Below are 20,367 nucleotides of genomic sequence, written 5' to 3' on the forward strand. Positions count from 1 at the left end.
TTGGTTAATGTCATTTCATCAGTTTTTTTAATTCATGTAAGATGACTATCATAGTATTATGTCAACTACAGGAAATTTTCCAATATTTACTGAATGGAATGATGTTCATCTTATATATATTTTTTTTTTTTAGATTTTTAAATTTTTATTTTTTTCCTTTTTCTCCCCAAAACCCCCTCGTACATAGTTGTGTATTTTTAGTTATGTGTCCCTCTATGTGGGATGCCACCTCAGCATGGATGAGCGGTGCCATGTCTACGCCCAGGATTCGAACTGGCGACACCCTGGACCACCAAAGCAGAGCACACGAACTTAACCACTCGGCCATGGGGCTGGCCCCTTTTTTTTTTTTGAGGAAGATTAGCCCTGAGCTAACATCTGCCACCAAGCCTCCTATTTTTGCTGAGGAAGACTGGCCCTTAGCTAACATCTGTGTCCATCTTCCTCTACTTTATATGTGGGAAGCCTGCCACAGCATGGCTTGCCAAGTGGTGCCATGCCTGCACCCGGCATCCGAACCGGCGAACCCCAGGCCTCCAAAGCAGAACATGTGAACTTAACCACTGTGCCACTGGGCCGGCCCCTCATCTTGTATTTTTAAGTAAAAAAAGCACAGTATAAAATCATGTATATTGTAATCTGAGTTTTGGGAAAGAATAAAAAATGTCTATCGATAGAGAAACTAGTGGAAAGATACACATTTTGACGTTAACAGAGATTATGTACCAGATAGAATGGTAGGCCCCTGATCAGGAAGTTTAGTGGTACTATGACTTCTACTTCAGGAATCTCGCAATCCAGTTGTAGAGATAGATGTATCAACAAATAATTACACTAGCATGTTTTGAGTACTTGAGTATAAATTCACTATGAGTGCAAAGAGGAGGCATTGATAAATTTCATATGGGAGAGTGGCAAAGGAATCTGTTGAGTTGGCTTTCATCTGCACAAGTACTCTTTTCTTTCCTGTCTCAGTCCGAATTCACCCTGCATACTCTTGTTAGAATTATCTTCAGTCATCTTAAATGATGGAATGATGGCACTCGTGTCACCTTCCCCTCCAGAAACCCTCAGTGACTGCTCACTGCCCACTGATTAAAAATCAGATTCCCTAGGTTAGCATTCAAGACAAGCTACAATTGGTCATTTAAATCTTTGGAATCTTAACTCCCAGATCCCAGAGTAATGTATTTTCTTAACACAGATTTTCATACTTTTCTATCTCCATGTTTTTGTTTATATTGCCTCTTTCTGTCCTATGCTATTGCAGCTCTTAAATTTTCTAGAAAAATAGCTCTCATGTTGAATGAAATTGCTTATGTATCTCTGTGGTATATGGAAGGCATAGTTTTAATTGGCCCCATAGAAGAATGTTGCCTAATTTATCTTTAAAATTCATGAGACTTTGCTTTCTACTTCATAATATGTATTTTTTAAAATATAGAACTAATGTTTTAAGTTAGTCAACATTTTCCCTCTGAAATTGATCAGTAAAATTGCTACTCCAACAAGATACACAAAGAGAAACAATATTTAATCTGAAACTTTGAATCCTCCACATTACAGCACCATGTAACTTCTAGTATTAACCACTTTTTCAGTTTAAAGGATAGTCTGTGGTACTGCCGTATATGTCTACCAGGTCCTATTTATCTTTTCCTTTTAAGAAGCCCTACTTGATGTTTTCTCACGCCACTTTAAAAGTAATCTCCTTCTCTTTGTCCTCCTGTTGCTATGCCACTTATCATAGTCTCTTTTTATTATAGTTGTTACTCATTTGTGACTTTCCACTTGGTAGAATGTAAGTATTTTGATGCCTGGGACCTCATAGTATTAATTTTGTGTCCTCCATAGATATACCCCCTAGGCACTCAAAAAGTGTTTATTAAATTAACTTCTACAATAGCTTTATATAGCTCTCTATCAGGATTACCTATTTCTCTTTCTTCAGCTATGACTGTTCTCAAGTACTCAATTTCTGTATTCTTATGTGCCCACTGTACATTTCTTCAGCTATCCTCTTTCACCTGCTTACTGTGCAATGCTGCATATATGCATGCTTCTCTGGAAACCTAGCCCATTTAGCTACCCACTACCTCTTACACACAGACACATTTATTGATGTAAAACCTCTATGTATTCAAGCTATATTATCTGACTGTTATGTCCTGCCAGAGAATGTAAGGGACCTAAAGACACCTTTCCTCTATCCATGTGGCTTCTCTTAGCTTCAGGTTTTCTATTTCCTATTTTTCTCATGGATTTTTAGATGTGAGCTGAAGTTAAAAAATAGATCATGTAGTTTGTTATTTTATTACTTAACAGTTATTTTGCACTTACTGGGTGCCCAGTATTGTTCTAATACTACGTTCTATACAAATATAACCACTCTGTGAGGTAGGTGCTATTACAGCCTCATATTATAGCTGAGGAAACTGAGTCATGGGGAAGTGAAGAAACTTGCCCAAGTCACACAAATAGCAAGTGGCAGAATCTCTTACAGTTAGTTTTTTTGTCCTTAATGCCCGTACTTTTATATAATGTTTATTTCCTAAGAAATACGTTTCCATAAAGTAAGTCCTTCTAAGGAGACATTCCTTATGTCTTTGAAACATTAAAAATATTTCTTAGTGTAACAAAATAATAGTGTATTCATTCCATCATTCATTCTTCTTAATAATGGACTGTAGTGTGGGTGAGTAGGGCTTAGGGCATACAGATTCCATCTCTCATCCACCAACTAGAGTGTATCAGAATGACAGGTAGGGTTGAAATTGCCCTACCAGATAAAAGAGTTAAGTAAAGACTAAATACCTTAGATCTTTAGTTTTCAAAGGCGTGATTACTTCTATCTCCCTCGGATCATCTGGATCCTGGCAGTGAACTTAAAATAGATATCATTTACTAGGACAAGCTTTACCTTAAGGGGTCTTTCAGAAGGTGCCCGTTTTGTTATATTACATAATTATTTTGGTTGGATTATTATAGTATGTTGCTTATCTGGGGACTCTCATTATATTCATGTATCAAAACATGTTTTTCTAGTTTTTAATTATATAAAATTATCTTTAGCTAATTTTCATGAAAATCTATTGAATACTATATCACATACATTTTAGAGAACATACAAACACAAATTTTATAGTTCTCTTTTTTTATGTAGTACTTAACATTACTTCTTAATCTTTACCTTTTCTCTCTTCAGTTTTTTAGATGTTGGAAAATGTGAACATTTGGGGTGCCTATCAGTGTATGCACTGTCCTGGACTTAGCCATCCCAGTACATGAGTAGATGAGTTAATTCCAAGTCTAGATTAACAGAATTTGCCAGAATCTTTATTTGAAAAAAGTACTGTTTGAGCCCAATAATTGTGGATATATGTCTATTTACATATTACTTGTTTTATTACAATTAGTGTTTCTCATAATGTGAGGTGTTTTATTTTATGCCCATAGGCTCCACTGGATCATACCAGTGACAAGTCTCTTCTTGATGCTAATTTTGAGCCAGGAAAGAAGAACTTTCTGCATTTGACAGATAAAGACGGTGAACAGCCTCAAATACTGCTGGTAAACTGTTTAGAATGCCCTATATTCATAATTTTTATGCACTGTCACCTGCTACTTGGAAAGCAATTTTCCAAAGGAAGGAGGAGAAATATGTTTTGTAATTTATATATAGAAAATTATTTTTCTGTTTTCTGTTGGTTTATTGTGTCTATGTTAACGTAGTTACACTGGGCATCCATGACACTGTTATTTTGTGTAATAGTCCGTTGCTGCACTGGGAACGCGGCTTGCCATCTTCAAGACCACCACCACAGCAGGGATTGGGGTGGGTCTAGGAAAAGTTAAAATGCCACAAAGATCTCCTACTGTGTTTCAGTGGCCTTTCCTTTGGTTGAGCATTCACTTGGTTTATGTCTTTGGCAGTTTTGCCTAGGTTTTTCAGTATTTTGAGGGAGAGCCAGACACCCAGAATTCTCTACTCTGCCATTTTTCATCCCACTCCCCCCTTTCTTTTTTTTGGAATGAGTAATTTGTAAGTTACATGCTTTATTTCTATTTTTTCAGTGTTTACTTGGATTCATATTTCAGTAGGCTTTCCTGTGTGGTCCAGTGGCCTTAGAGATTGCCTAATGCAGTAACTCCCAATTTGAGGGGCATTCCTTAAAAAAGATTGAGAAAACCTGGTCTGATTTAACCTTGCTATTTTGCAGACTAAGGAACCTAAGGCTCAGGGAGTTTATGGACTTTTTCAGAACCCTTCTCTTCTTTCCTCCGGAAAAGCTCCATTTGATGCTTTTCATTTAGAAGTCTGTTGAGAGTTAGACTCTCTGGACAGTAAACAGTAATCAGACATAGGGCACCCATCCTGAAGCGGTGTCAGCTCGTGCTCTGTGGCCTTCTTCCTTAATCTTACCATTCATTTTTATGACGCAATGAGAAGATTTTGATTAGTCTGAGTGACACTGAAATTAGCTGTTAATTTAGGGAACTCTGGATTTACAATATGGGAATTCATGTTTTAAAATGCATAATAATTACTCTTCAGCTCTGTCTTAATTGCTTGTGTTGATTTTATATCCCTTAATCCTTTTCAACATCTTTCTCATTAATAGGAATTTCTTATTGGAGATGGTAGGATACTGCCCATTTCATCCAACACTTACTGAGTCTCCCCTACCTGCCAGGCTTTCTTGGCAAGGATGATGTAAACATGAATGACAGACAGTGTCATCAAGGAGTTTGCAATGGTACTTCTGATTTATTAGTACCAAAAGTCTCCTCTTGTGTAAAAATTTGAAAGAGAATTAAAGAAAATTGAGAAAGTAAGAACTTTGGAAGAAGACATGAGCACCTCTCCAAAGTGTTTTATGTATCAGATAATCTTTCAGACCTTCCCGTAGGAAATGGTGAGGGTGTTCACCCCTTTGAATGTCTTGGTGGTAACAGTAATAGTAATGCCTCATCTTTTTTTAATTGCCTCAGCTGTTAGTCTACCTTTTTTCATTGTTTCAGCAACATTTGCCATTCAGTAAATATTGGTTATGCTGCATTTTAGGAGGATTCCAGTGCTGGAGATGACAGTGTCCATGACAGATTTATAGGTCCACTTCCAAGAGAAGGTTCTGTGGGCTCTACCAGTGACTATGTCAGCCAAAGCTACTCTTATTCATCTATTTTAAATAAATCAGAAACTGGTAAGATTTATTATTGTTGTTGTTGTATTTTCATAAAATCATAGGGCATTAGACCCAGAGTAATCTTAGAGATCTCAAGCCTCATTTTTTGGATTAGAAAACTGAGACCCAGGGCAAGATCAGTAGTTGGCAGAAGCGAAGTTGGAACAAGAATGTAGTTTCTCTTTCTCTCAACCCATTGTTGTTTTTACTGTATTGTTACTGCTACTATTTAGTAATAAAGTAAAAATATTGAAATATTTTGAAGGAAAACTTTTCTTTTTGATAATTTTGTATTTTGAAATTAATTAATCTTAAGTTTTTCAAGTTGACTTTCTCTGGAAAGGGATGTCTCTGTCATCTCCTTTTGCATTAGAATAGACTACAGGGGATACTTCCATTTTGAAGCAGATGAACCGGGCTTGTTTTATTAGACCTACTGTGTCATCTTTTAGCCGAATCTAATTATATGTTTGAAATTAATCATATAATTAAAAAATCCCTGTTAATTTTTTTCTGAACGTGATTAAACCTAGACTTTTGATTTTTTCAATTAGTTGAGCTAGTGAAATCGCTTTATTTATGCAGAAGTTTCTTCATTTATATATGATTGGTTAATTGCCTAAAAATAGAATCTAGATACTTTTACATATCATTTCGTCTTACAACAAATTCTTGAAGCATATAGTATTATTCATATTAGAAGAAGTGGAAACTGGGGCTCAGGGAAGCCTTTGCTTGCGCAGCTGGTTAATACTAGGTATAACTTCAGAACTTTTACCCTTAGAACTTCAAAACAGATGATTTTAAATATCACATACAAATATCTAGTATAAAAAGAAAACTGTAAGGTTACATTGCAGATTTGGTTTTAATGTGATCTGTAAGCTTCCATGTGCTATACTTTGTAATTAAGTGGAATAATTTCCTCATAGCTGACTATTTGTGCAGGCTTAATGGTGTATTTGTTCTGGAAATAGCAATATTTATGGTATTTAGGAATATTTATATCAGTAGAACTTTTTTGCAGCAAACTACTAAGAATAAAAGAAAATGCAAAATTATCTTCTGTTCAAATAATAGGAGATAGTAAAGCTGTTTCTCATTACACTGTCTATAATAGTGATTCTCAGATTTTTATTTCTTTAAAAATCATTTGGAGATACTTGTTAAAAACGTAGGTTACAAGGCATTATTCCCCAAAATACTGATTTAGCTGCTCTGGAGTAGGCTAGATAAATTGCATTTTGTTTTAGATAAGCATCCTAGATTATTCTGAGATAGTTGGAATACTTAGAGAAGGTTCCACATTTAACAAATCAGGATTCTTGAAATATTTCCTTTGTATTCTGACAACCAATTCAGTCCTTTATGCAACAAGTATTTATAGAACTCCTACTTTATGCAGTGTACTCTTTGGCTCTCTGAGGTCTATAATTTCCTAGAGACTAAAACATATTTTTTAAAAAATGTACTTGCTCTGATTATACAAATGTAATACATGTTCATTGTCATACTGTAAAATGAAAATCACTGACAATACTACTCGCAAAAACTACTTCTAGTGATTTTCCTTCTTTTTATCTCATCTTTCCTCAGTATGTATGCTTTTAAGAAAATGGGAGAATCATATTATAAGCAGATTTTTAATCTATATTTTTCACTTAATATTATATGAGGAACGTTTTTCAATGCTATTAAATAGTATTTTAATATGGAGTTTTAAATGGCTGAAAAATGGTGTTTTGTTGTATGGTTTAAATATTTAAACTGTCTGATTGTTACTGATGTTATTGTGGACTTTCTTGTGCATAAGTTTTATTTTCATCTCGGTTATTTTCTTAGGGTAAGTTCCCAGAAATTGAATTACTAAGTTGAAATTTATTTAAAAAGGTTTTAAAGGTGTTTGATATGCATTACCACGTAATCATAGTCCTCACTGCCTATTATTTCTCACAATCTTTACTCCACTCCTTTTCTCGACCTGTGCATTTTCCTCCAGTGTTCTTGTGTACTGCCTTTCTGAATTAAAATAGTCTATAACCATCCGAAGGAATTGTGGTTCAAAAGCTTTTGTTAGTAACTATTGAATTTGCATTTTCCTTAAGAAGTAACTGTAAATCTTGGCGCTGTGTACAAAATTTTTTCATTGGAAAATGCTCTCATGATTTCAACTCAGGGCTCTGGGAACACATTTCTCTATCATGCAGTGTGGATTTGGGGACTTAACATTTTTTCCTGTCTTCCTTGCCTACCAACTCCCTCTGGTAGCCAGCCACTGTTGATAGGAGATGGGGTGGGGGGTGTGAATTGTGAGGAGTAAGGAGTGTATTGAAGGCTAATGTGGACTCAGGTGAATAGAACTATGTGACTGGCATGTTTCATCATTTAAATCCATAATATCTGTCCTTGGCCAATTTCTTTAACAATTCTTTCCTTTTATCTACACCAGGAGTTGACCTATTGCGTTAGACTTTATTTGGCCTGTTTGATTTCTGCTTTATTACCTGTTGGTTCTATTCAGGATTTCTTTTTGCATGTGCCCTCTGCAGAATGGCGTGTGTTCTCACATCCTTCTCCCTTACTGGCTTATACTTAACAATATTGATTCACAACTATTTCAGATATAGGACCTTCTGGATAATAGTTATCATTTGAAGTTTGTTGATTTAGATAATGCATAATGACAAGAGATTTCCTTAATTCAGTAGCACTTTTATTAGTCTCACTAAAGTCTTTATACTTTCAGAAAATAGTAGTACATTTATGTCAGACACTGTTCATTCTGTTTAAATCTGGTGCTAAATCAAGTACAAAAGACCATAGGTTTCCATATGATTTTATTGCTAATGGCAGAATAAAGAACAATGGCAAAAATGAATTGCTGTTACTCCAATGGCAAAAATGAATTGCTGTTACTCCCTCCTTCCCTTCAACCTCTGCTCCCTACCACTCTTTTTAGGCCCAGGGAAGGGAAACAAGGTCACAAATAAATGATACAAGATTGGTCTATAGGTATACAAAGGACAAGGGTAGTATTCATTTACTTTTTAAGGCTACAGGTACAGTGGTTGTCCCTGACTGTTCAGGAGTTGAGGGAACGAGATGGGAAAGAAGGGAAATCCCAGGCAGCCTCAGCTAAAAAGAAGGGCCGAACAGCCTGGTCTTCTGGCCAAAGTGCTGTTGTTTGTGGGGAAGTCTGTTTATGTGAACTAAGAATGAAATAATGCTTTCCACTTAATAATCAGGCCAGATATCATACAGATTTGAGTTTCTTATAGGTCATATGCACTTCACCCTCATATGCGCCTGCTGCTGTGCTAAGTAGTAGAGGAGAGAGAAATCAGACTCAGCTCCTGCCCTGCACAGTCTGGTGGGAAAGGCATGTAGGTAAATAGGTATTACAGGACAGTGAGAGACAGGCTCCGATATGGATTAAGGACAGGGTGCTAGGAGAACAACTCAGGTTGAGGGTGGTTAGGAATTGAAGCAGTTTATAATTATATAACAATGCAGAGCAAAATATGTAAACACAGTGTTCTTAAAATAAAGATGAAAGGCGTTAGAAATCAAAGCTTGAATCTTAGCCCAAAGTGAAAGGTGGGTGGGTAGCCTCTTGATCTCTTCTTAGAATTGTACACGTGCCAAGAGTGTGGAATCTATTCCTCTTTTTTACAACTGACCGAGGTTCATCCTGCATATTTCTTGGTCCTTTCATCACCTTCTTTGGCAATATAGTTGTCCACAGAGCCCACCGTTTCTCAAGACATTTTTGACAATTGTTGGGAAATTGGAAAAGTATTTTGAGAAGCTTCAGTGAACACCTTTGGCATCTATTGAAAAAGGATTTAAGCTTTTTGAGACAACCAAACCATTCAGTATTAAGTGGAAGTAAACAAGTTTAATTTCTAAGCAAGGAGTTGACCACGTTTTGCTCAAATAGTGAGGTATAACTAAAATGATGAGACTGATTTTTTTGTGTATATGTATCTCATAAACTGGATCTGAAGTCTATTTGAAAAGAGAAGTTCCAAAAATGTCCTCAACAATGGTAGCCATATCCAATTAGATATATAAAGCTGAGTACTTTTAATCATTCACTTGAATTTTAAATTCATGTAAGTTTCTCCTTCTTTCCCTCTGTCCCTCCCTCCTTCTGTTCTTCCCTGCTTCTATCTCTGGCTCCTCTTCTTACTTTATAGTCACTCTTTGCATAGCGTGCTGATCTATAGAATCTCATACTTTATAGGCTTGTTAAAATAGAGGAAGTCACTCAGAGGTTTCATATAATGAATTTATCTTATATGTTGTTAGTTCTTAGTAGAAATTGGTTTACGGGGTCTGATGACAGGACTAACTGGTTCAGTTCAGTCTTCCTGCATTGAGTATATATGATAGTTAAAGTGAATATATTAATACTTTTCCATCTGAATATACAACTTTTAGAGTTAGGGAACAAAGATTATTTTTATGTCGATTAAACATATTATATTAAATATGTTCCTCTTAAGATCTTATTAAATGCTATATAATATCTTTGTGTATATATAACATATGTATAACGTATAACAAGATATTCTGCATTTTCTGAGAAACAAGGTTTACATAGCACGCATATTAGAAAAGGGGTCTTTTTAGATGCTGTTGAAAAAATCGAAATAATTTCCAACAAAGTAACCTTAAGCTCTCAATTTTTGCTGTGTATTAAATTCTTATTAAGTTTTCCTTTTGTTATTTTTAATGTAAATGCTGATTTATGTATATTTGTGTTTTCTTTTTAAAGGATATGTGGGATTAGTAAACCAAGCAATGACTTGCTATTTGAATAGCCTTTTGCAAACACTTTTTATGACTCCTGAATTTAGGAATGCATTATATAAGTGAGTATTTGAAAAAATTCTATAAATAAAACTGATTTAAGAATTAAAATAAGGTTTTTATCTAATAAAATCTAATTTACCTTCTTGCAGTTATTTGTAAACTTTGGGGCATTTCTCACTTTATAAGACAAACCTTGAATAGTACACAAGAAAAGGATTTTATGAGAGATTGGCATATGAAAAATTTGTGGGAACTGATTTGTTTCCTTTTTTGGGTTACTTTTGAGTAATATCTTTGAAGTTGCTGCAAATATGAATTTAATGTACTTTGGGAACTTGAATATTAGTTGAATTGCTCAAACAACATTATGTTACCATTGCATTCATTTGTAAGCCCATCATCTGAGGTTACTTGTACAAGTTGACATGTTTTCTTTTCAGCAAGTATTTGTTACCCAGTAGTGTTTATGTGCTAGGCAGTTGGTGGATTTAGAGATGGACTTAGAAATAAGGTCGTTGTTCCTGAGTAATTTACAGATCTCTCCACAATAGCAACATGTGTATGTATGAAATAGTTTAAATAACATTTAAGGACAGCTAAATGCCGTGAGAGTTTAGAGAGAAGGGAGATTGATGAAACTTGGAAAAGTGGCTTAGCATGGAATGTAGAACTTGAGGTAGGTCATGAAGCTAGGTATGATTTGGCAATATTGAGGAGGAAGAGAGAACGTTGCAGACAGGAGGACTTTCAAGAGAAAAAGTGAGTAATAATAAGTGCTGCCTAAATGTTAATTATTAGTAGTTTGTATCAGACACTGTTCTGAGCACTTCACAGGTAGACTCATTTAAGTGTTATGGTAACTGTATGAATTATGCGATGTTATTATCCACATTTTACAAAGGAGGTAACTGAAGGCACGTAGAGGTTAAGTGCTTTGCCAAAGGCCGCAATGCTAGAAGTGGTGCACACAGTAGATGCCAGAATCCATTCCCTATTCTGCCTTTATTGTAGCTGATGCCAGTAAATATAATACGTCACAGGGGCCTTTGGGACATCAGCCGAAGTAGAGTTTTTGTCACAGTACTGGGAGATGAGGTTAATAGATGGAATCTGGAGTCTGCCTTCAAACCTAGAACTAACTGAATAGCCTAGGGTGATGTGCCTGCTTTGGCAAATGGTGCACAGGAATGAGGATCCTGGGAGCTTGATTCACCATGCGCTCTGACACCCTGAAAGTGGTCTGTAAATTTATAGCACTGTGGAGAAGAGCAAGAGCATAGCCAGGGCTATCCATTCAGCAAGCGTATATTGGAGACTTACTGTGTGCTAAGCACTCTTTTAGCCATAGAGATTACATTGGTGGAGAAGACAATGTCCCTGCCTTAGACCTTCTATAGCTCAGCCTATATAAATGAGCTCATTTCACACAGTCATGTATGCCATGAAGAAAATAAGGCAGGGCATTGTGGAAAGCAATTGTCAGGAGGTGGGATGGGAAGTCAGAGAGGGCCTCTCCAAGGCACTGCCATGTCAGTAGACCACAGAAGGCAGTCCTGTGAAGATCTGGGCCAAGAGCATTCAAGGCAGAAGAACCACAGTGCAAAGGCCTTCAAGAAACAAAAGAAATCCCTTGTGACTGGAGCCCAGTGAGTGAGGAGGGGCCGTAAGACTTAAGGTTAAAGAGGAAGGCCAGATGCTTTGGGGATTGTGAGAGTTGCAGGTGGGGAAACAAAGCCTGAGGGCCTGATGATGTTTCATAATGTAGAGCTAAGGAAGGTTTGGTTCCTTAGAACGGCTGGACCTTGCTGGACTGCAGGCAGGGTCGCGCTAGCATGAAAGGATAAGTTCTGTCTATTTTCTTCACTTGTTGTATGATAGCCAAGTGAGAATCTACTCATTTAGATGTAGAAGCACGTAAGTGATGTGTTAAACACGCCATTTAGCAAAGTTTATATGTTGCAGTGTGCGGGATTGATTTGAAAGATAGGGAACCCTGGAGGAGTCTGTTGTTAAACCAGGCATGAATAGATGGGGGTCAGAATGAAGATGGGGGCAATGTTTATTGATGTTTCAGGTTGAAAAGTAGTACGACTTAGTGACACATTTTATTTAGGAGTAAAAGAAAGGGAAGAATCAAATATGGCACCAAAGTTTCCCACTTAGGTGACTGGAGTAACTCCAATACCAGCAAGATCTAAAACCTTTTAAGGTATTTGTACCAGGGCTAAAGGACAGGTGAGAATTCAGTTTTATATTACGGTAATTCCTCCCCACTAGTGAATTTCCCTTGCAAGAAATTTGAGCATTCTTTATTTTGACTTGACTGTTCCTTTACAGCTGCTGGGAGAAATTTAGATCCATAATGTCAATTATAAGTCCCTTCTGTTGAGAAGAATAAGAATAAAGGGGGCTAGGGGTTAAATATAGAAGAGTGGAGGGTTAAAGCAGATGTCAGATAATGAGTAGGTGTTTGCAGGGAAGCTTTGAGAAGAAAAAAGTCAAATGTGTTCCACTGATGTCTGCGAGGCAGAAGGGAGCTCCGGTGTGCAAAAAACGGGATGGGATCACAGAGCTGCAACTTCTAAGCCCTAAAATAAGAAAAATATTCACAACTTTAACAGAGGGCCATACCAAAAGAAGAAAAAAAAGCCTTTTACTAAGTTTGTAAACTGTAGCAGAGGAAGATTAAAGCTCCAGCCTCCTTTTTGAAACTAAAAACCTTCTAGTGAGGAAGTAGAAAGTATTAGTAATGATCTTATCGCCAACTTAAGATATAGAGAATCATTAATATTATTCTTATTTAATATTTTGTCTTTAACATTTTCTTTTATTGAATATAAAATTATTTTAAGGTCTTTTGTGGGTACATTATCAACTTTAGTCCCCCAATCTTACGTGTTCTGTAAGGAATCTGCTTTTTAGTTAGGAATTTGCTTGTTATTGAGACAGTCCCTGTAGCTCAGCTAGACTGATGTTTATAAGTTTGTGAGGGTAAAAGTCTTATCTCAATGATTTTATTTACTTATATTCTCTTTTTTAAACTTTTTTTTTTTTAAAGATTTTATTTTTTTTCCTTTTTCTCCCCAAAGCCCCCCGGTACATAGTTGTATATTCTTAGTTGTGGGTCCTTCCAGTTGTGGCATGTGGGACGCTGCCTCAGCGTGGTTTGATGAGCAGTGCCATGTCTGCACCCAGGATTCGAACCAATGAAACACTGGGCCGCCTGCAGCAGAGCGCGCGAACTTAACCACTCGGCCACGGGGCCAGCCCCTCTTTTTTTAAAACTTTTTACTATGGAAAATTTAAAACATATTAAAAAACAGTGAAATAGTGTAATGAATCCCTCTGTACTCATCACCCAGCTTTGAATATTAACAACTCATGGTCAGTCTTTTTTTTCTGTAACCCTCCACTCTGTTTGGAAGCACACCCCCAGCATGTCATATGTAAATTATATCTCGTCAGTGCTAAGATTTCGCTGATTACGCCATAATTTTTTTTAAACAGTGTTCAAATCAGGATCCAAACAAGAGCCACACGTTGGAATTGATTGATAAGGCTCTTAATCTGTTTAATCTATTTTTAATCCCCTTCCATCTTTTTTCCCCCCTTGCAATTTATTTCTTGAAAATAAATATATATGGAAAACTGATGTCATCTGTCCTGTAGTTTTCCACAGTTTGTGTTTTGGTAGGTGAATGCCATGGTGTCATTTGATATTGTTCTGTTCCCTGGATTTTCTGTGAATTCATAGTTAGGACAAGAGTCTTGATCAGATTGAAGTTTGAAGATTACTTCTAAACGTGCTTTGCCTTTCATTCGTGTTGCCTTCTTATGCCTTTTCTTGTTAAAGTCTAAATTTCTTCTGATTTTATGAAATAGAAAAAGACTAATGTCTCATTAGCTATTACCAGCTTTAGTTAATATCCAAACCCTGTACAGCCTCAGAGTTAAGACCCTACAGTATTATGATGTTAATGTCAATTATGCTTTAAAAAATAAAAGTATTTTATAAATAATTTTCAAACATTTCATTTCAATAGGTGGGAATTTGAAGAATCTGAAGAAGATCCAGTGACAAGTATCCCATACCAACTTCAGAGGCTTTTTGTTTTGTTACAAACCAGCAAAAAGAGAGCAATTGAAACCACAGATGTTACAAGGAGCTTTGGATGGGATAGTAGTGAGGGTACTAATTCTCTTGTAATGCTAAGTATTTCCAATATTCAGAGGGGTTCTGGGAGACAGTATTATAAACAAATAATACATAGTAACAGCTTAATTAACTTTACCTTAAACCTTTTCATTGCTTTTTGCTGGGATTTAAAAATAGCTTATTTTTGAAATTTAATCTCTGAGGGTAAATTTTTCATGAATTAAAATGTTCTTGTAAAATAAATTTAGTTATACTCTATTTTTATGTACTTAAACTAAAATTTTTAAAATTTGTCATCTTAGATTTTTCTTAATATATTTTTTAACTCTACAGTGAAAAAAAAGCAGAAATAGCAAATAGTGTGGCACCATAAAGCATGTTATTTATAAAATGCTGATATCTCTTGATTCTTTTCCTTGTGATTGCCTTTTCATGACTGTAGTGTATATTTTGTGTTCTTTTTAAGTTGAACATTATTTTGTGTAAACTTTTCCATATTTCTGACAAATTTGCTTTTAAACAGCAAGTTAATGTTTTATTACATTACACTTATTGCTATTTTTATTGAATTTTGTCTTAAAATAGCTTGGCAGCAGCATGATGTACAAGAACTGTGCAGAGTCATGTTTGATGCTTTAGAGCAGAAATGGAAACAAACAGAACAGGTAAGTCACCTCTCTCAGTGGAGGCGAGTGCTTTCTAATAAATCATTCATTACCTTAAAGTGGCTTTTATTCTCGTGGAGCGTCTTAAACCTTGGGCATTAGTCAGTTGGTAAAGTACCAAATGAGGAATTGAAAGTACTGGGTTCTCACTTGGCCATTCACTGAGTCGTAAAGATCCTCAGTAAACACCCTGGACCTCAGTTTCTTCATCTTTAAAATAAGCAAGTTGGAACTTATTATCTAGACGGTCTCTTCTTAGCTAAAAACTATGTAATTTATATATATACATATATATGTGTGTGCTTATATACATTTTGGGGGGATGATTTTTGAACAGTATTTTCAGATATTTACCAAGTAAATTATATGTCTTATAATCTGTAGCACATTATAATGTATATTTATCAAGTTTTACCTTTGTTTTGACCAATGAGGTATAGTCATATTCTTTTGACATTTAGAATCCTTGTTAATCTGACCCTATTCTTCTTACCAGCTGGAAAGAGGAAGAGGTGAGAAGTGAGCAGAACACTAGACATATCATTGGGATGAACTGGGTAGGGCTCAGGACCCACTCAGAGGAGGGTTTATACTGAATGTAGTGATAGGGGATCAGAGGGATAGTGTAGGGGAAGAATCTGGAACATAGCCGAGAGGGTCTGCTCTCTGATTGGAACTATTATGATGGCTTGGACCAGAGTTTTTCAAACTGTAGATTGTGATCCATTCATGGGTTATGAAATCAGTTTAGTGAATCCACACCAGCACTTTAAAAAAATGGAATAGAATAGAAAAGTAGAAGAGAGAATCACATAAGTAAGGGTAAGTATTGTTTTATGCAACTTTTGTTACAGTTACGTGTACTGGGTTGCGATGTGAGTTAGTTTCTTACTGTGGGTTGCTGTCAAAACGGAAAAAACAGTGGAGTGCAGCACTTAGCAGTGCTCTCCCGGTGCAGAAGACATAATCAGATATGGCAGGTGATTGAAGAAGACTTCATTAAATAAAGAGTATTTGAATAGACATGATGGTGGATCCTAGTTTGAAGGCTTTTAAGTCCTAGACATTTGAAGGGATGTAAGTTTATGAAAAAGGTAAACTGTAATATGCCTTCCTTCTTGTCTATTCTTACTTAAGACATACTGAAAAAAATCTTTAAGTTTGTTTAGTTTTCTGGTTTCTCTACATAGCCTTATGGAATTATATTTTAGTAACTTTATGTAGACAGTATTAGTGGCTGTTTCCTCTTTGCAGGGTCTGAAGTTACCCTTCCCCTTGTTACATCCCTCTGTGGATCAGCACCTCCGTTAGGATCAGCTGGGGAAATTCCTCCTGAGTTCCCAAGTTTTGCTGGGAGATATGATTTTAGAAATCAGAAGAAGTTATTGTGAGAGTGATGATTTGCGTATGTAAAGCTATAAAAACAGGCAGTTATTTAGCTGTGTAATATCAACGTGCCTAAAGTGATAGATTAGGATGTATTCTCATCCTAATGAAAAGATCATATGAAGTTTAATAACATAAGAAATGATTTCAACAAAACATTTTAATAGTGGAGTTTTTAGTAATATGAGAATTGAGATAGTTAAGTTTTGCACATTGATTCTTAATGTTAATCTAATTTTGTTGATTTTTGTCAAGACTTGATCTTTTAATAGAATTTTAGATAAATCTTCTTTTTTTTAAAGTTTTTTTTTTTTTTAATTTTTCTTTTTTTTCCCAAAGCCCCTCGGTACATAGTTGTGTTTTCCAGTTGTGGGTCCTTCTAGTTGCGGCATGTGGGATGCCGCCTCAGCGTGGCCTGACAAGCAGTGCTCTGTCCGCGCCCAGGATTCAAACTGGCGAAACCCTGGGCCGCCGAAGTGGAGGGTGGGAACTTAACCACTTGGCCACAGGGCTGGCCCCTAGATAAATCTTAAAGCATTCTAAAACTTCAACAGTAAGAATGAGTGTCCTTTTGAAACTCATTTTTAAAAACATGAATCATTGTGTTTTTACATATTTAAAAAATTATTTTTAAGGAACACTTTCTAAAATGTAAATTTTAAATTTCTTATTTTTAGGCTGATCTTATAAATGAACTATATCAAGGCAAGCTGAAGGACTACGTGAGATGTCTGGAATGTGGTTATGAGGGCTGGAGAATCGACACATATCTTGATATTCCTTTGGTCATCCGACCTTATGGGTCCAGCCAGGCGTTTGCTAGTGTGGTGTGTACCTTTCAGCTGACTGCTTGTGTATCCATACACAGAATACATAATAGCACAGTGGTATAATCTGTCATAAGGTAAGTATCATCCTAGATACACCTTCTTGGGTTGTTAGTCATTCCTGCATTTAAACTAGCAAGATCTAGAAGATTTTTGACCCTTCAGTGAGTCCTAATAGTGCATGTATAAGAGGGAAAGTGAATGCAGATGTACTGCCTCTTGGCTCAGGGTTTATTCTTTCTGATAGGGGCTAACTTATTTCACTTTATCTTTTTTTTACCTGTAAACAGTATATTTTATAAATGTTGTATTTATGACCACCTTTTGGATTGGAAAGTACTTTTTGTTTTAGGGACATTGCTTTGTTCTATACACTTTTATAATTGGAAAAATAATCTTTGATTTTTGGATAATCAGAGGACATATTTTTTAAAGGAGCATCCCTATTCTAAAATTTAATTTAAAAGCCATACTTTCTATATCAGCACAGGTAATTTGAAGAATCAGAACTATATATAATTAGTTTAATTATTTATATACTGAGTATCTAATTGGGAGATTATCTAAGATTTTCTCATTCTTCCTCTCGTTATCCATTTCTTAATTGCTTTTTGATAATGTTATTATTGCATTTTATCCTTAAGTGTGTGTAACTACTTATACAAAAGGAGAGTCTTGGAAGGAGTTAAGTTGATATTTAAAATTAGAGAGTTCAGAAACAGTTGTTTGAAACTTATTATGAACCAAGGGAAACTTTCAGAGCTAAGTAAAACATTTAAAAAAGCAGAATTTCATCATGATGATGTTTTGGGTCTTGTTTATGCTGTTAACAAGCTGATGGGGGCTCGTAGCTAAAATCAGTGTTTTTAAACCAGATATGGTTTAGTCCTCTGGCCTCTGGGATGATTGATTCCTTTTGCTTTTTTTTATCCTGCTTTTATATGGCTATCAGGAAATAATCAGCAAGAAATTATGGAGTCAGTCAGTGGAGTCCAAAGTAAGAGACCTTTTCTGGATAGTGGAAGATCAAGTCTCCTTTCCTCCACTAGTTTTCAGTCCGCTTCCTGAATAGATTTGAAAAATGTTGTTTAATGTTTAATAGTACCCTTGTAAACTGCCATTCTAGGTATGTGAGCTTGCTGTTGCTTCCAGTGGCGAGTTTTGTTTTTTGTTTTTACTTTATTTATTTTGCCAGTTTAAGATAGAAGTGACATACTGAAAAATCATTGAAAATTGATTAATATTTGTCTTTCAATGACTTATTTGCTAACTCATTTTTAAATACTGGCATTTCATTAGTGAAATATACAAGGGAAATATTTGATAGTCCCAAGCATTATAGGATATTTTTTCTACTTTGTAAAAGTATTTTTTATGAAAAATTTTTCTTTTATACATTCAGTTTAGCTTTTTTACATATTAACTGAATGTTGAGGAGGCTAGTTTTATTTGTGTTGTTATATTGCATTCTTATATTTGAGTATTCAACAAATATAAGTGCTTAGCTAAATCTTTATGTCATTATTTATTTAGCTACTGAATTGCCACCACTCTCCAAGTACGTTATAGAAACAGCAGTGGAGCAAATGGAAGGATACTTTTGGAAAAGTAAAAAAAGTTACATTTCTAAATGGATTTCTCCAAAGGTAGTCCTCCCTTGTTGGACGTATGGTGGTGGTGGTAGGGGTGGTGGTGATTCAGTGGGAATTGGAAGTTACAGCTGGGAAGCAGTCTGTGAGCAGGTTTATAACACACATGCGCTAATAGGGCTTGCGGAAGGGAATTTAAAACTTCCTCAACTTTGCTAGAATCTCTTGAGGGAAATTACAGCAGGTGAAACTACCCAAGATAGGGGTTCTAAGGAGGATACTACCTTCAGAGAACTTTAGTTAGAGGTAAGTGATTTCCTATTGTTTTCTGAATTCAAAACCTATAACCTACACTTCCTAATCTGCAGAAATCATCACACAGCATCTAAAATTTGTTTTATATCACTGTGTGCCATTGTGTATTTTGTAAATTCTATGTGTTTTAGAAAGAATTTGGTATAAACGTGGATTGTAAAAATCTAGTTAAAAGAAACGTTATAAAATCTTGTTCAGACTATATATAATATTTGGCCTTAATGTGAACCAAACTGTTTTTAAATTTATTTTCCTAATTTATTAATGGACTCTGGCATTTTTGTTTTATTGGATATACACACACATATATACACATATCTGCATACATACACACACAACATCGATGGTTACATGCTCTGTTTATTGTATGTTCTGTTCAGTGAGTCTCAATATTATAGATATGTGCATATAGTGAAGTTAATACCTGATGCTTAATTTCAGTTAGTGTGAGGTTCTGTTAAAAACTTAAATTTTTTCTTTTAACCTTTATCTGAAATATCCAATTTCTAGAGTCATTTTATCTCCATGCAAATAAATTAACTTGAGAATAGTATTTCAGATTAAAATATGAATGGAATTAGCACTTAGCTAATTTATCATTATAACATCTATAGTCGCTTTTTATGGTCTTTTCCAGCATGATTGATAGACTGTTTTTTTAATGAGTGCTAAAAATTGCCTAAAGTTGAAAAAAAAGCTTTTCATCACAATATTTTTATTGAATTATTTTTTAGTTCTTGTAACTATGATATTTATTAAATTTCTAATCTTCGTTTTACTTGGCCAAGTAGGCAATCAATAGTTAAAGGCGCTTCTGCCATTCTCTCTCCCCCTCTCAGGTTGGGTTCTGTTCCACACTGGTCTGCAGTGGAATTTAACAGGTGTTCAGGAGAAAACTTCTTTGATTAAATAAATCTGGGAAACTGTGTAACTATAATCCTCTTTGGGAAGTTCACAGTACATATTTTATTTAAAATGCCCAGAAGATTCCTGTAGTAGAGAAATTTAACTGTGTTTGACTTAGCGTTGTCTTTCTCTATGGGATATCTGTTGATATTTCAAGGGACGCTTGGATTCTGAGGAACGTATTTTGGGAAGTTCTACATTAGATTAACGTGATTTAAGGAATATCTCTTCTGTGTTACATTAACATTTATGTCCTTGGGATGTTGAGGGGGAATGAGAATACTGAAATATTTGTTATAATTTCCAATTGTTTTACGTATTTTGTTATTAATCCTAAAATATTAATATCAGCTGAAAAATTACTGTATTAGTCTTTAAAAATTTTGTTCTTAATGATTTATTAGGTAATTGGAACCTTTTCTTTTCACTGATTAGAGCTGTCTATATAAAATCAATCTCTGAATTTCATAATCAAAAAACCTTATTGCCAAGCACATTTGAGAATGTATTATTATAAGG

At 35.3% G+C, this 20,367-nt stretch overlaps 1 protein-coding gene across 3 annotated transcripts in view; it reads left to right on the top strand.

Annotated features, from left to right (window-relative positions):
• Nucleotides 1-20,367, top strand: part of USP47 (ubiquitin specific peptidase 47) — a 111,472-nt gene that overhangs the window by 43,980 nt on the left and 47,125 nt on the right. For all 3 annotated transcript variants that reach the window (XM_070491122.1, XM_044751617.2, XM_044751615.2), the window contains 6 exons: nt 3,457-3,570; nt 5,066-5,204; nt 9,967-10,063; nt 14,048-14,193; nt 14,746-14,825; nt 16,889-17,038. In XM_070491122.1, coding sequence (XP_070347223.1) covers nt 9,993-10,063; nt 14,048-14,193; nt 14,746-14,825; nt 16,889-17,038 — 447 coding nt within the window. In that variant the 5' untranslated portion in view covers nt 3,457-3,570; nt 5,066-5,204; nt 9,967-9,992. The remainder of the gene's footprint in view (nt 1-3,456; nt 3,571-5,065; nt 5,205-9,966; nt 10,064-14,047; nt 14,194-14,745; nt 14,826-16,888; nt 17,039-20,367) is intronic.

The sequence above is a fragment of the Equus asinus genome, chromosome 20, assembly GCF_041296235.1.
Source record: "Equus asinus isolate D_3611 breed Donkey chromosome 20, EquAss-T2T_v2, whole genome shotgun sequence".
Classification (NCBI taxonomy): Eukaryota; Metazoa; Chordata; class Mammalia; order Perissodactyla; family Equidae; genus Equus; species Equus asinus.